This window comes from Aplidium turbinatum, chromosome 17 (genome assembly GCF_918807975.1).
Source record: "Aplidium turbinatum chromosome 17, kaAplTurb1.1, whole genome shotgun sequence".
In the NCBI taxonomy this organism is placed as follows: Eukaryota; Metazoa; Chordata; class Ascidiacea; order Aplousobranchia; family Polyclinidae; genus Aplidium; species Aplidium turbinatum.
In genome coordinates, this window is record NC_137488.1 from 7,840,368 (window position 1) to 7,855,841 (window position 15,474).

A 15,474-nucleotide genomic window follows, 5' to 3' on the forward strand; every position below is an offset into this window, starting at 1 on the left:
CTACTACGCTCTGTATTAGGCTACGCCACCGATTTTATTGTTTTTTGTACATAACTGTTATGTATTATGTTCCTAAATTTTGGTGTTTTATTTATACTGTATGTTTGGGCGGCAGCTGACTTTGGTGACCTTTTGCTGCATCCTTGTTGTACGAACTATTTGTGTTTTGTATATTTTTGTTTATTTACCAGCAAAAAATAAATAAATTAAACTGGACAAACTACCGCATTACATGTGATATTTAAACGTATTTAAACATTTTGGCTGTATGCTGCTTCTCAACTATGTCATATCTCTACTGCTGCCGTACCACCAACTCCACAAGCTTACCACACAGATATTTCTCACTGATTCCAAATATAATATATTTCATACATACACAATAGATTTTCGCAAATACTGCAGTGCGGTAGATAATATACAATGATTGAAGCATAATGCAAAAGCGACTTCACAAGCAAAGCTTATAACTCATGTAAACAATTAAGCAAAACCACGTAACAAGTTTGGTGGAAATTATACAGTACGTTGTCTGGCAAACGTTATATTTACTGTCTTGTTACGTGAATTAATATTGATGATTTGCCACATGAAGATCGCCACTGTCACCGTTCCCTGCTGCCTCTAGTGACGGTTTGTATTTACCAAGGTTGGCCAATGAGTTCATCTGAAACACAAAGTGAAGCCATTAGAGATAAAAATCTCACACTATACATAGAGGGAAATGATCTTCTGCAAAGAATCACTGTAGCTCTCTTTCCATTTCGCTTCAAAGAAGTCTGGTCTTTATCCCAAAACATCAGGGTAGACCAGTTGTCTGCAACGACTCTTCCACTTCTCTCTGTCGCTGGCATCTTCAGTTTCTTTTGTCAGATCATGTTTCATTGTGTCTTTTGTTCTTTCTTCATGTTTCATTGTTTTCTTTGTTCTCATCTTCATGTTGTCTTCATCATCATCTTCATCATCATCATCATCAATTCTCATCATCATCATGTTGTCTTCATCTTTCAGATCATGTTTCATTGTTTTCTTTGTTCTTCGCTTTCTTCATTTTAACTGCTTGTTGGACAACCTGGGATGGGGAGACCAATGAACAGGGAGAAACTATTGACTTATAAATAACTTGCTCAAAAGTGCTAATCCTCCAGAGCCCAAGAGCTGAGGAATCGCTGCAACGACTCTGAGAAAAGGATGTATGTCGTTTAGGATGTAGGATAAAGTATACGACTTTGAGATTACGATATAATTGTTTAGTAAAAAAAATCTATAAGATAATCGATCCATTTCGTTCCACAAATGAGGTTACATATCAGCAGTACCAGGAAGTGAAAACTCAAATTTGTTTTGCATTTACTACTGTCAGTAAGGCCACCAACAATTTGCCGGCTAATGGTAGTGTCGGAACATGACCTCCACTTTTTTGAAGGCTGCGCAGCTGAGATGTCCTTTGGCAGAAGACATTGCTTCCCTTTTGAACTTGCGATTAGTAATGCAATTCTGTTACAAATTTGTTGAATTTTGTTTCAAGAACAGAGGTTGACTGTTTTGAATACAAGACTGACCAACTTTAACACAAAAAGTACCGTAATTTCTTTTCTTTTGGATGATGAAAATCAATCATATTATGTTTGCAAAAAGCTGTAAAACTGCTTTGTGCATTAAACACAAACTTGAAACTTTGCTATTTGAACCAGGGCTGTGGAGAAGGAAAGATTTAGGCCAGTCCGGAGTAGAAGTCTACAAAAAAAAAGGCCGACTCCGATTCCTGCTTGATATAAAACAATAAAAATTAATCTTTTGTTTGCAAACTTTTTTTAAAAAATATTGCTTTTTGTTCCCCGTATTACGCTCTAAAACTTTACCTGAAAATAGAAGTGTTTGTTACTGTTAGTTTTGGTGAAAGTCGCCGTTTCAATTTCGATCACAACTTAAGTGAAAAGAAATGAAAAATGGCAAATATTAAAAAAAATCTGCCAATACTGAAGCCGGAGTCGGCCACTTATAAACCGAGGAGTTGGGGTCGTATATTTTTCGCCTGACTCCACAGTCCTGATTGGAACAAACTAAACCACTCAGAACCAGTACAATATCTGAAAACTATTTCTCTACTGCCACAGCCAGCTCGTCAATTGAACAGCTGGCAGCTCATCATCGTCTTAAATAGCTTTCAAACAGCGGAAATGCTAACCAAAAGTCATCGTAATTACGACCGCTACAGGATATTTCATCTGATATTGAAAGAAACTGAAGAGAAATGCTTACAAATTCTCGCATTTTGGCAACATGACACACGTTACCGGGGGATTAAACCAGAGAGGAGTGAACGCCCCGAGTGGTTTACGTGCATTGGTGCACAATACGGCTGTACTTGAACAGCTTGTATTATTCCAATTGAAAACTCAATTAACGAACATGGCGTTTGATAGCGCAATTTGAGCCCATTGTTTACAATACTTCAATACGTAAGAAAACTTGCAACAAAATAAAAACGTTACCTTAGCGCGGTGCAAGAACACTTTCTGTGCGGCTGGAACGTTTTCGAGTTTTCCCTGCCATGCCTTGAGCACGGATGCTTGCAAGGCGCGTCCGTATGAAAACGTGAGGCCCCACGGGCGCAGTTTCGCGTCAGTAGAGTTGATGGCATTCAGGTTTTCTGTGGCAGCGGTTTCGGACTGACCTCCAGACAAGAATGTGACGCCTGTTAGTGCAAGTATAAAGTAAATTAATAACAGTGAAGGCGACTTTATTTCCAGTACGACAGGTTTCTGAATTTTTGTGATATTGAACAAGCACAGTATCATACAAGCCTTTACTTTGTACAAAACTGGCACAGGGTTGCCATGTTGTTTTCACCACATTTGACGTTTTTAGTTATTCGGCTTACATCGCTGTAAATAATATTAAGTTTCGATCGATTGAAGAGCTACTTTTTGAGTACAAGACAGCAATTATACATGACCCGACCCCGATCACTATATCAAACAAAAAAGTTGTGCAACATCGTCAGACATGAGAAGTCAACCTACACAAAGCAAATTTACACTTCATTTTTTGAATTTAAAGTCATTTAATGATACAGACAGCCCCCACCTTCTGATATTAGCTACTGTACAAACAAATAATGATACTTGTGACTTGTGAGAAATACATGGAAAAGATAAAGGTTTGGTAGAAAGGTTGGTTTGTTGAACCATAGACAAACAGAACAAAGTAACTTCAGCGGGTTTAACATGTTTTATGACAAAGAGACAGAACATATTTAATCAACTCCAATAGTGCATAGTCAGATTTATCTTTTAATTTTTATTTGTCGATTTAAATAATTCCTGATGAGGACACACGTACGGTCGTACGTGTCGAAAACGTTTGAGTTGATTTTTCAATTATGTTATATCTCTTTGTAATAAAACATGTTAAACCCGCTGAAGTTACTTTGTTTTGTTTGTACATGAAAAAGTATCTGAAGTTACAGGAAAAGAATTGTCAAAAACAGTCTGGCAACTCTATGATGCGACATTTCAAAGCAGAAACTTCGTTTTAATCTGCAAATGCAATTCTCAATTTGCAGAAAACTGGGAGATTTCCGGCTCCACAATGCCGTGCTGCAAAGATTGTATGAAAAGGTAATTTTATATAGTCGCTGGGTATACAAGTAACACTTGAAAAAGGTATATATGATTGTGGCCACACAAAGACAATGGAACACCTACATGACCTGAATATGCACATTGGATGTCGATGTACCCCACACTACGTACAGTAGATAACACCACACAGGGTACAACCCGAAAAAGTGTACTTTTATATAGATTTCATCTCAGACGACCTCAAAGTAACAAGAAAATCAGGATTTCGTAGTGTTGAAAAATTTTACTCAGGATGGCAGCCTTACCTGGCATAGCTGGTGGCACAGTGCGACGTAGAGCGGTGACTGTGGCTTCACCAACCTGTTCAGGGGTGTACTTGGTTGGACAATCATGTCCTGCTGTGACCATGTTCGGCTTGAGAAGAGTGCCCTCCAAGTACAGGTGATGGTCGCTCAATGCTTTGTAGCAAGCAGCCAGTACCTTCAATAAATAACAATCGTTCAAAGAATTGCAAGAAATTTACAGCAGCGCCAATTTAGACGCAAAAGTTACCATGCAAGTTGAATAGAAGAATGAACAAGTGGAGGAAGCAGGTAATGCACTTAAAAAGCTTATTTGATGTTTAACTGTAAGCTGGGTTTTTTTTTTCGCTGACACTTTTCGGTCATTTGTCCGAAATGACTTGAAAAAATTCGGTCATTTTTTATTTATTTTGGTCATTTTTTCTGATGAAAATATTTCCTTTCAAGTAGGCTAGTTGATACAAACCAAAATTCGCACTTCCTGACTAGCTACAACATAGGCGCCAACTTTTTATGCTGTATTGATACATAAAACAATAGATGAACTAGCGATCGGCAGCAGGACAACATTTTTTTAATGCAAACCGCAACAGCTTCGCGATAAATAATCACTAGAACGAGTAGGATGCTATAATTCCACACCAGACAAAATCTGTCATTTTTACATTGATTTAACGTCTGCAGACGTTGAATCAATGTAAAAATGACTGATTTTGCTGCCTGCGACATAGCAAAAATCTACCATTTTGTGTCGATTCAATGTCATCAGATGTTGAATGCACCCAAAAACAACATAATTTGCTACGTAGACGGAGCGTGCGTTTGGCTTTATGCGCTTGCAAACAGACTCGATGTTGCTTTCGAAAGTCGAAACCTCTACAGTCTACAGTGAATTGTCGCGGCAGTGAACCGCTCGCTGTGAAAATGAACTTGAAGCCTCGGCACGACGTAACCACCAACCAACGTAACAAGGGCTGGTACAAACCGCATTGCGCAGTGCGCACATGCGGAATAATCAAAGCAACAACGGACTCGCGCAAACTGCATGGCGCACACACGACCGTTGCCATAGAAACCTGATCAAAGGCGGGAATATGCGCATCCTTTGTTTCGTCTGCAACACGAAAACAGGTCAGTTGAAAGCAGGTCAGTCATAAGTTGCGATATTGTAGTGAAAAGGGAGCTATGTCAAGTCGAAAACTTAATCAAACGTCTCTCCGTAACTATTTCTCAAGGGCTGTTTAAGGATGTCAGCAACTTCTAAATTTATTCAAGGTGACGTGCTGTTGAATTGATGTAAACGTGAATGATTTTACTTACAACAGGCACATTTTCAAGCGTATAATCAAGTTAGTATTTGCATTCCATTTTCAAGACATTGTCATTCCATTCACAGTTTACCTTTTACTTTTTAGTAAACCTTTTCGTCTCTTGTTTCATGGTAATAAATCTAGTTCGTTGCTAAACTTTATGTTGTGCTTAGCTTAAAGAGTCGCAGTCCATCAACCGCTAGCCTACGCAGTACGCAGACGCATGGCATGTGTTTGCTTAATCGAAGTGGTCGAGTTTTGTTTATAATAATTAACGGTAGGTCGAACGTAGCGATAACTCCGAGTGTGGCAATAAAAGCAATCCTAGTGTGACGACATAATTATGTCATCCATCTGCGTGACATTTTGCTGAATTTACGTTGCTGCTGATGAAACACGCTTTCGCCCCCACGGCCAAAAAATAGTTAGGCGCCTATGAGCTACAACCAAGCCATGGCTACAACATTATGTTTCGCTGAGAAACGTTGTCGTGTTTTATCTGAGAAAACTTTCTTCAACGTTCATCAGCGAAACTCAACCTTGCAACACCCGACTTGACTATATATTTTTCAGACATCTTGACCGAATTGACTATATTTTTTTCAGACATTTTGCTAAAAAATTGGTCAATGACCGATAAATGACCGAAAAAAAAAACCCAGACTGTAAGCATCTAGTACCATGTTGTCACATGTGTTATTACAATAATTCAGTACCAACAGCTAAATACTTTCGAAGGTTGGTGACACTGCAGCCTAGGCTAAGCTATTGATTACGTTTTATGATGTTGTAATGATAATACAATGCTTGACTTCACATCACACGGAAACATAAAGTTCTTTCTTCGTATAAACTTCAAAAGAAACGAATGGGTTGTGGAAACATCTACAATTCTACATCATTAGTATAATATAAGAGATATGACATGTTACACGTCTGTTTTGATCAACTTATTACCTTTTCTGTCACTTCTTGACATCGCTCAAGTGTGTGATTTCCATCAGGTAAGATTTCTGGCTCCACAATGGGGACGATGCCGTGCTGCAAAGATTGTTTGGCGAGGTTAGAGGTAAAGTCGCTGGATCAATAGCAGAGCTGCTGAATCAGAGGGATTTTGGCGTGTCCGGAGTCGGCCAGTAATAAACCAAAGAGTCGGAATCGTAACTTTTTCGCCCGGCTCTACAGTGCTGGTTAGTGGTTAATAGCTATCAAGCACAATCGTTCCTTTATTTCAGTGTCGCCAAGTGGAGAAATATGAAGGTCCGTGTAAAAACTAAATTACGATTGGGGAGATTTGATATTTAGTGGCTTTGGTTAAATCCCTAGAACATGCTACTCAGTCTATTCAGTGCGGCTAAAGTAGGGGAATTTTTTATGGTACATTGAAGAAATTTTGGAGCAGTGCTGGGAAACTCATTGGTGCGGATCTGGCAACACTGTTTCCTTTCTGTCAACATAGAGGTTGAAGTTTAAATGATCTTGCCCATCAGGTATCTAATTAAAAGCATGACATGTTCTTGTGGTCGCAAAACGAGCCATGCTTTAAGTCGTAGATGAAATTTAAAAGCATGATTCTTGCACTTTAAGCTGAGCGGTACAAAAATACTTTGAAGCTTCCCGTGATTATAGATTTAAGTGACTGAAAGCTTGCCAAGCTAGCAAACTTTGTTTGGGGACGTTGAATCAATGTAACTGATGTTACGGGCTATCTGGGAACGGAGTCGGATCGATCGAGTGACGGAGCCTTACTTCTGTTGAAAGCATACAATGTTTTCAAACGTTGAATTATTAACCTAAAAATATGGTTATGTTTTGGCATCCAGCACTTATACTATGTGAATCCATCGATTGAATAAATTGTGAAAACGCAGGAAAAAGCAATTCACTCGAAACGTAAAACTATCAATCACTGAAAAAATCGCGACCTTATGCTTCCCAGCAATCAAAGTAGCCCCCTTTTTACATTGATTTAAGGTCTGCAGACGTTGAATCAATGTAAAAAGAACCGTTTTACTAAACGAATTGTTTTTTGTTGCAGATTCAAACTGACTTCACAGAACACGGTGGGAATTATCCAAACTAACAGGATCATATTGTACACTGCGCATGCAAAATGAAGTCAAAGTAAAAAATCAAAAGAGAAAAAGAACGTTTAGCCTGAGTTCAAAATAAAAATTCCATCGGCCTCCACTTATCATCATAGCGTACGTTGGCAAAGCACGTGCTGGATGCCAAAACATAACTATATTTTTAGGTTAATTCAACGTTTAAAAACATTGTATGCTTTGCACAGAAGTGAGGCTCCGTTTTCGTCACTCGATCGATCCGACTCCGTTCCCAGATAGCTCGTAACATCAGTTACATTGATTCAACGTCCCCAAACAAAGTTTGCTAGCTTGGCAAGCTTTTAGTTACTTAAATCTATAATCACGGGAAGCTTCAAAGTATTTTTGTACCGCTCAGCTTAAAGTGCAAGAATCATGCTTTTAAATTTCATCTACGACTTAAAGAATGGTTCGTTTTGCGACCACAAGAACATGTCATGTTTTTAATTAGATACCTGATGGGCAAGCTCATTCAATCATACGGTACGTTGGCAAAGCACGCGTCCATAGGTCGCTATTGACAGCAGGCTACGTGACGATTTGATTTGAATGTGAGCAAGTAAAAGTATGCGTCTATGCATTGACTCCAACGTTCATTGATGTTAAAGCAACAAAAGGTGGAAAAGTTTGTTTAAGGTGGCTTTCTGTGTGCAAAACACGCGGAATTCGATTAAACATATCCTCAACTAAGCGACTCTAAATGTCTGTAAATCGTGCTATACAAACAATGAAGGAGTTCTTGCAGCAGCAAAAACGTACTATACAAATACATCATTTCCTGTGCCGCTACGACCCGTCGTCTCTACTGTATGATCTGATACGGTTGCTTTTAGGTTTCTACATGACAGAGGAATTTCACGAAATCATGAGATTTTGCACGATTACGGAACCAACGCATTTCACACAACTTATCATGCCATTTGTTGTGTTATGTTATGAGCCGGTTAAAAAAGTAGCATGATTTAATTCGAAGGGAAGCAAATCGGCTGAAATTTCCGGGTTAGCAAGAGAGAAGGTACCTTAGTCATCCAGCCTACAACACAGTATTTTTCCATTCAATAAACGGTCGGTTTTTGTCGATTTTATGTAATTTGGCGTTGGATGATATAAACATGCAAATGGGTGTTAGCATTGCGCAAAGATTTTTGTTAAAAAGAACTTAATTTACAGAAAACAAGTACATTGATCAAGAAATTCTTCGCCAAGTTTTTTATTGACAAAACGAATGTGAACGCAAATTTCAAAAACAAAATGCGGATTGAAATCCCTGTTTATACTCTACATGGCAAGTACTTCACAGTGAATGGTATTACTTCAGATTTATCTGCTGAGTATGCCATGACTATGCTGGCAAGGTCATGGGCATACAAATCTAACCTTTCATGTAAACTAATGAAGCCTCAGCAAATCAAGAAGCTCAGCACAATCACGTTGTGTTTTTACATTGATTCAACGTCCAAAGGCAACGCAAAACCAAACACTTTTTTATTGGTTCAATTACCGCAGTCAGCAAACCAGCCCGCCAGTCGCAAATCAACATTGAATCAATGTAAATAAAGACTGGTTAGCAGGCTGGGATAAAAAAAAAATTACAATACCCTTTGATCACCAGCTCAGTGGCCGAGTGGTGATCGCCTTCAGCTCTGATTGATCTGAGATCGATTCCAGATCGGGTCAAACCGAAAACTTTAAAAACAGTACCGATTGAGTTCTTTTTTGCATCTTTTTCAACAGATTAACCATGTTTGATCAGCAGTGGCCTCCCCTATGAACTCCCTCCATTTTGCTCTGTTTTTGCTAGTAGTTTTGGCATACTTTTTATTCCCATAATTTGCTTGACAATGTCAAAAAATTTCGTTTTTTGTCGTCCGTTTGTTCGTTTTCCTTGCACCATCCCAGTCAACATTAAATTTTCCAACGAGTTGCTTCTTGCTATATGTCCGAAATATCTTAATTTTCTGAGGTTAATATTGTTAATCAGACTCCAGTTCACTTGCATAATGCAGTGAGAAAAAGTCGGGTAATAATGTGATGACATAGGACATCGTAAACGAGATATAAAATTAAAAATGAGCCCTGTCGCTGAAAGACTTTAGTTGTTGTAGACTGTAGAGCGACAATAAATAAAACCATAAGATTATTAGCATTAGCCTTTGCTTACTTGCTGGCATATGCTGGCGTATCGTGCCAGTACATTGGCATTCTCGTTGATGGCCAGTGTGGTTGGAGTGCTGTCTGTGATCTTCAGAACACATCTCCACTTTGCAAAGTCGCACCCATCGGCTTTGTACTGCGCACATCTGTCGCCAAGCCCGTCCAAGCCTGGTATTCAAATAGGGTCATTCGAACAAACTCGTTGAGGTTCAACACATTGCAAAACCCAACAACAATGCTTTTCACAGCATCAGCTGCACAGGATAATATCCAACATTCTTGAATATCTGTTTCTCGACAGCCGATTGCAGCAAGAATTGGCAGCGATAGATACGTATTTCGCACATGAGGTTGGGCTCATCAGTATCGCACCACTAATTCATGCCACAGACTATCGACCGCTGCCTTGCTGGTCTAGTGAGTACTCAGCCTTATGCTGACTGAGAGGAAAAAAGCTCCTTTCTACATAATTAATTATCAATTTCAATTACTCCACCATCTCCAGAACATGCGTTAACCATGTTGAAGTGAGAATTAAACGATAGGTATATCATGTCAAGTATTCGGTAGATTAACTCAACGAGTCAAGAAGCTGCTATAACCGGTAAAGTACAAACATCGCATAATATTAGAAAAAGCTCGATGGATCGAAAACATGAGCAGTGAATGCACCTAAAGCTACGAGCATTATCTGCTTTCAAGCTCATATTTGAAACCAGACATCAAAGGAATCCACATTAATACAACGCATTAAATAGCAATAGAACATAGTCAATTCACCTTGTGTAGTTGTTTCGTCTTTTGTTCCAAGAAGCTTGACAACACCTTTGTCCAGCTGAAAAACCACAAAATTATTTGAAGGATTTGCACTTTGTACTACTGTACTAGTAAGTAGCATGTGGTCACTGGTCAATTGGTCATATGCAGAAAAAAAAGCTTACTTTAATTCCAACACAGATACCCTTCTCTTTGAGCAAATCTCGAAGATACTTTCCATTGTCATCCTTCTGATACAGAGTTTCATGGAAAAGAATGACACCACCAATGTAATCACCTAAAAAGTTGACAACATTTGATAAATGGGTAAAGACGATCAAATAAGACAAGAACATGCTAAAAAACAATCTAAATAACGCATCTGCTATGACATTGGTAAGTTCGGTCATAGTGCACCAGTGTACTGTATTAGCTACAGAACTACTATGCTCTTGGGAATCAATAGGCATTTAGTGTTTTGAACACTGCAGTAGATGGTAACAGACCAGAAGCACGCCTGTTTCAATCTAGTTATCATTGTACAGTATTTCGAAAAACTAACGCATTCAATTTGGATGGTTATTGGTTAGCTATATCAGAAACACGATTAGGAAAAAGTGAATTGAAGTATTAGATTGCCAGTTAGCTCATAACACGTCTTATTAAAAGTCGATTTCCTTTGTGGCATTTTTAATTGACTTGTGCTTTTGTAGCAATATTTTACATCATGTCCTGCAGTGCATCCTTGCAATCTGTGCGTTTAAATCGGCTCGCTAAGTTAATCCACAAGTCGTTTTTGGAGATGTTAGATGGCTATCTAATATTTATCTCACATAAGCCGTCCTTGGAGAATGCATTGGCACAGTCAATTTTTTCATCTTGCCAAATGAATGTCAGTATGTTTGATAACGACTAATAAAAATTCTTGAAGCTATAGTACATATCGAGAAGTTTATTCAATGAATTGTGTTACAGTTTTTTCTGATAATAAATTTTGTCATGACAAAAAATTTAATTTCAGTTTTGAAGTATAGCGAAGAATATACAGAACCATTGGGCCAAGATAAATTTTTGTCTAAAATTTATGCAGTAAATTTCAATCCTTTTTTAAAAGTGCAAACAACTATGTTAGCTCCAGAGTAATTATGCAATGTGCTTTAAATCTTAGGCTAAGTTTAATGCAGTTGGAGTACACAAAATTGCAAAATATTTAAAAATCTAATTAAGAGAACGGAATTTGAAATTGTATCTATAGAGTATTGTATTTGTTCTAGTCTGTATCCCAGTTTTCCGTCATCAACTTTTTTGCAGTTTCAAGTTTGGTGATTCCCCAGGTTGACATTAGAAATTTTGTAAGCAGAAGTACACACCTTTGCCATTAAACTACTGATAGTGTTTTTGCTAAAGTATATTTAAAATAGTTTCACTCTTTTACTCATGTTGACCTTAAATTTTTTTATTTCTATGTCCAAGTTCTTAGCTGCAAATGAAAAAAAAGCACTAACATTATATTAACAATGAAAACTACTAATTAATCCGTACACTATTGTCCAAACTGTAAACAGAAGAAAAAGTTAAAATGACTACAAAATACGGGTCTGCTACTATTCGGTGAGTCCGATTCGGTGAGTCTGATTCGGTAAGTTCCTAACCTCTAACCCTAACTCCTAACCCTAAAACGGCAATGATAATTAGGCCACGGTACCCGATAATTAAAAAAAAAAATTGAAAAAATCCCCCGTTAAGGGATCGGACTCACCGAAACGGGCCATTCCGACAAAATACATACCTTTCACCGTTTCAAAATATTTCGATTTAAAATGATTTTGTTACCTAGCATTGGCGAGATTCTAAACATACAATTATTTAAAAGTACCATGCCCAGATATTGACACAGCTCTTAACATACCCATTGATGAGTCAGCAGACATTAGAAGTTGTCGATATTGTCTTCGATTTTCTTCTGTATTTTCTAGTTGAATGTTATTGAACCGTTTTCCAATTGTACCTGAAAGTTAACTACTGCTATTAAATTTAGAATACCGGCATGTACCGTACATGCAACAAAACTTCAAAATATATACAAAGCACATGTTTCATAAAATAACTAGCAGCACATATGCACTGGTACTGTACCTGTGCTTTCATCTGCAGCAAGAATACCATGACCTGGAGCGACAATTTTTGCACAGACCTCCCGCATTTGAGCTTTCATCTCTTCAGTTAGTGTGGTCACCATTTTTCAAGTTTTTGAGTCAAAACGGCAGAATTAACAATTGTACTAAAACGCTGTGCCCTAAAGAAAACCAAGCAATTGAATTTAGTATGATTGTATTCCCATATCATAGTATAGTGATTAGTGAACCATTCACAGTAGATTACATATATACACAATGACAATTTTTCTAAAAAACAAGTGGAAAGATTACTTTTTAATATGCAACAATATTCTGTTTAAACGCTTAATAGCCAGTCAGGTTACAAATCAAGCAGCAGCAGCAGCAAGCTGTCTACAAAATCACAAGAGAAAACCGAAACAACTAATTTTCCAAAAAATTATGCTCAACCAAATGTGCAACATTGTTACAATGCTATCAAACTGTTATTTTACTGAGTTGCCAAAAAATGTTATCAACAGTAGCAAAAAGGATCAAAAAAACAAGATGGGGTAAAAAGTAGCCCAAATGTAATTTTTCTGGGAAATGAGTATAGTTTGGAGGCTCCCCCCCCCGCCTTCGTATGTATAAATTCTATGAAATCTGAGACAAGACTTCTAACACCAAATCCGCTTTTAATTCCATTCTATACGCAATATGAATTGCTGTATATCTAGATTTCGAGTATTAAACTCTCTTCAGTACAGCTTGAATAGCGAATGAATAAACACTACAATGAACCAGTATATATAATGCGAAAACAACACGTAGGCAACAATGACGAAACAAATGCTTCATCATCATTGTCTACCTGGCAGGAGATTTGACAGTAGCGAAACGGTTTAAGCGAACAACAGATAAAGGCCAACGGATAAAGCTACACGTTGAGAAAACTGCGTGAACAATAATATCAAAGTGGAACAGTAAGTGGAGGCTCATTGACCGTAATGATTTGAAATGCTCACTGAGTTACTATTGTTAAGTAGTTATGATAGTTTAGAAGTATCATATGTTGATACTGCAAAGTCAAATTGAACTTCTAATTGTCACTTTCTATTACAGATGTAAATTAGGCGATTCCTGATGAGGACACAATGACATGTTAAAAAATGTTTATTTGTCATTATGTCATGTCTGATTATTTTTTGAATAAAAAAAAGTTCAACCCATTGACAATAACTAGAAAGAGTAGGGCCCAAAGCAGAACCTTGACAATTCACTTGTTAAAAATCTGAAGTTTTTCTTCATTTGAAGTCTTGTTTCAAGTATTTTATTGCATTGATCCTATCAAGCAAGTATGGATTATAGAGATTTCAGAATTTCACCTTGAAGTTAATAATTGTGAAGTTTACTGATCTCACTTTGAAGATCCAATGCCCCAGAAAGGGCAAGTAGCTTAGTCAGTCTGTAATGCTCAAAAGTAGAGCTCGACCGATATCACTTTTTTAGGCCGATGCCCATATTTATGAAATTTTTAGGCCGATAAATGTATAAACTATCTAGGTGTAACTTTGGATGAGCAATTGACATGGGATAGTCATATTATTAATATTAGAAAGCAGCTTGCAAAGGTCTGCGGCATAGCATTTAAGCTGAGATACATTGCTCCTTTAACAATATTACAAACTTTATATTATGCTTTGTTTCAATCCAAGATCCAATACTCGATTATAAATTGGGGAAGAGCAAACTCTACATTGCTTGCTCCACTACAAGTGTTACAAAACAAGTTCATTCGATCCTGCTTATTTTTGCCGAGGTCAACAAATACAACTGTTCTTTATCACCAATTTAATGTGCTCAGAATTGACGATATTATTAAATTAGAGACTGCAAAATTTATGTACAAATATGTGCACAAAATGCTGCCCCGGGCCTTTGCTGGCTGCTTTATTTTTGTAAACAAAATTCACCATCATAAAACCCGTCAGAATCAAAAGAATGATTTATATTTGCCTTCTACAACGTCAAACTCTGGTAAGAAGATGCTATGTTTTAATGGAGTGAAACTATGAAATCAAGTACCAAAAGAAATAAAAGAAAAGTCGTATAATGTTTTTAAATTTAAATATAAATGTTTATTAAAGAATTTGTACAATGATCACTCCTGAAACGTATCATCCGCTTATTTCTCTACACAGTTTTTTTATGTTGCCCTGTGTTATTCCATTGTAAATGTGTTATGTAAAGTGCTGGTATTGTGCTATATATATGTGTTAATGCTCTTAATTTTGGGTCTTTTGTTTAAATGTTTGGGTGGCAGCTAACTTTGGTGACCTTTTGGTCTTTCGCTGCCACCCTTGTTGTGCGAATTATTTGTGTTTATTGTGTTTTTGCTTTTTGTGTCTTTCTTTTTCGCCAACAAAAAAATAAACTGAACTGAACTATCAACTATGAAAAATTTGTTACCAACAAAGTTATTAAGCAACAAACCAGTCCAAGAAAGTTGATGCATTGGTTGCTGTAGTGGTAAAATCATTCTTTAGTCTTAACACTAAAGAAAAAAGAAACATCCACATGCAATAGCCTACTGTTTTGTGTTCAATTCAATAATCAAAGTTCAACAGTTTCAAATTGTCGATCAAAAAACATAGTTTCTCAGCATTCATGCCAAGAAGAGAACATCTTTTGTCATCGTAAATCAGTCCAAAACGACACGAGTTTCTGCTAGGATTAGCACAAAGACCGGTGTCGCCGCCACTAGTACGATAAACAGAAGCACAACCCCAGGCAGCACCAATTAAATAGGTAGCTAGGAGAGCACCCTTCCACAAGCACAAAACTAAGACATTCAAAAGCATACACACGTGCTGCGTGCAAAAATGGATTGTGTGCAGCCGCTTGCACTTGCACGTAATTAAAACGAAAGAGTTTAAATGCACGTTTGAGCAACTTGTGTTTCTTCTAAAGGCATGTATGACAGGTTTTGAGTGTGCTTTTGCTAGTCGATGTTTATCGGCGAAAAATATCCGATACCATATATCGGCTACTCCTGATACCGGCTCTACTCAAAAGAATGTCAATTTGACACCAATCCAGAGCATGAAGACCTCGTTTGACAGGACACTTAATAACATGCCTTAATCAAAGCAGCTGATAGTAAT

General features: G+C 37.5%; 1 protein-coding gene across 1 annotated transcript; it reads right to left on the reverse strand.

Annotated features, from left to right (window-relative positions):
- Window positions 1-340: 340 nt before the first annotated feature.
- Window positions 341-12,506, reverse strand: LOC145786981 (fructose-bisphosphate aldolase C-like). Its single transcript, XM_082598730.1, has 9 exons — window positions 12,351-12,506; window positions 12,124-12,222; window positions 10,400-10,512; window positions 10,239-10,293; window positions 9,466-9,626; window positions 6,157-6,240; window positions 3,893-4,067; window positions 2,496-2,698; window positions 341-667 (listed from the first exon to the last, which is right to left on the reverse strand). The coding sequence occupies exons 1-9, from the start codon at window positions 12,451-12,453 to the stop codon at window positions 569-571; spliced, it is 1,092 nt and encodes a 363-aa protein (XP_082454856.1). The 5' UTR covers window positions 12,454-12,506; the 3' UTR covers window positions 341-568.
- Between the last annotated feature and the right edge of the window lie 2,968 nt (window positions 12,507-15,474).

Coding starts and splice junctions, on each gene's coding strand:
- LOC145786981 (XM_082598730.1), bottom strand. CDS start 12,453: ATGGTGACCACACTAACTGAAGAGATGAAAGCTCAAATGCGGGAGGTC. Junction 12,223..12,350: donor TGCTGCAGATGAAAGCACAG/GTACAGTACCAG, acceptor GTTAACTTTCAG/GTACAATTGGAAAACGGTTC. Junction 668..2,495: donor TGTTCTTGCACCGCGCTAAG/GTAACGTTTTTA, acceptor TTTGTGTTTCAG/ATGAACTCATTGGCCAACCT.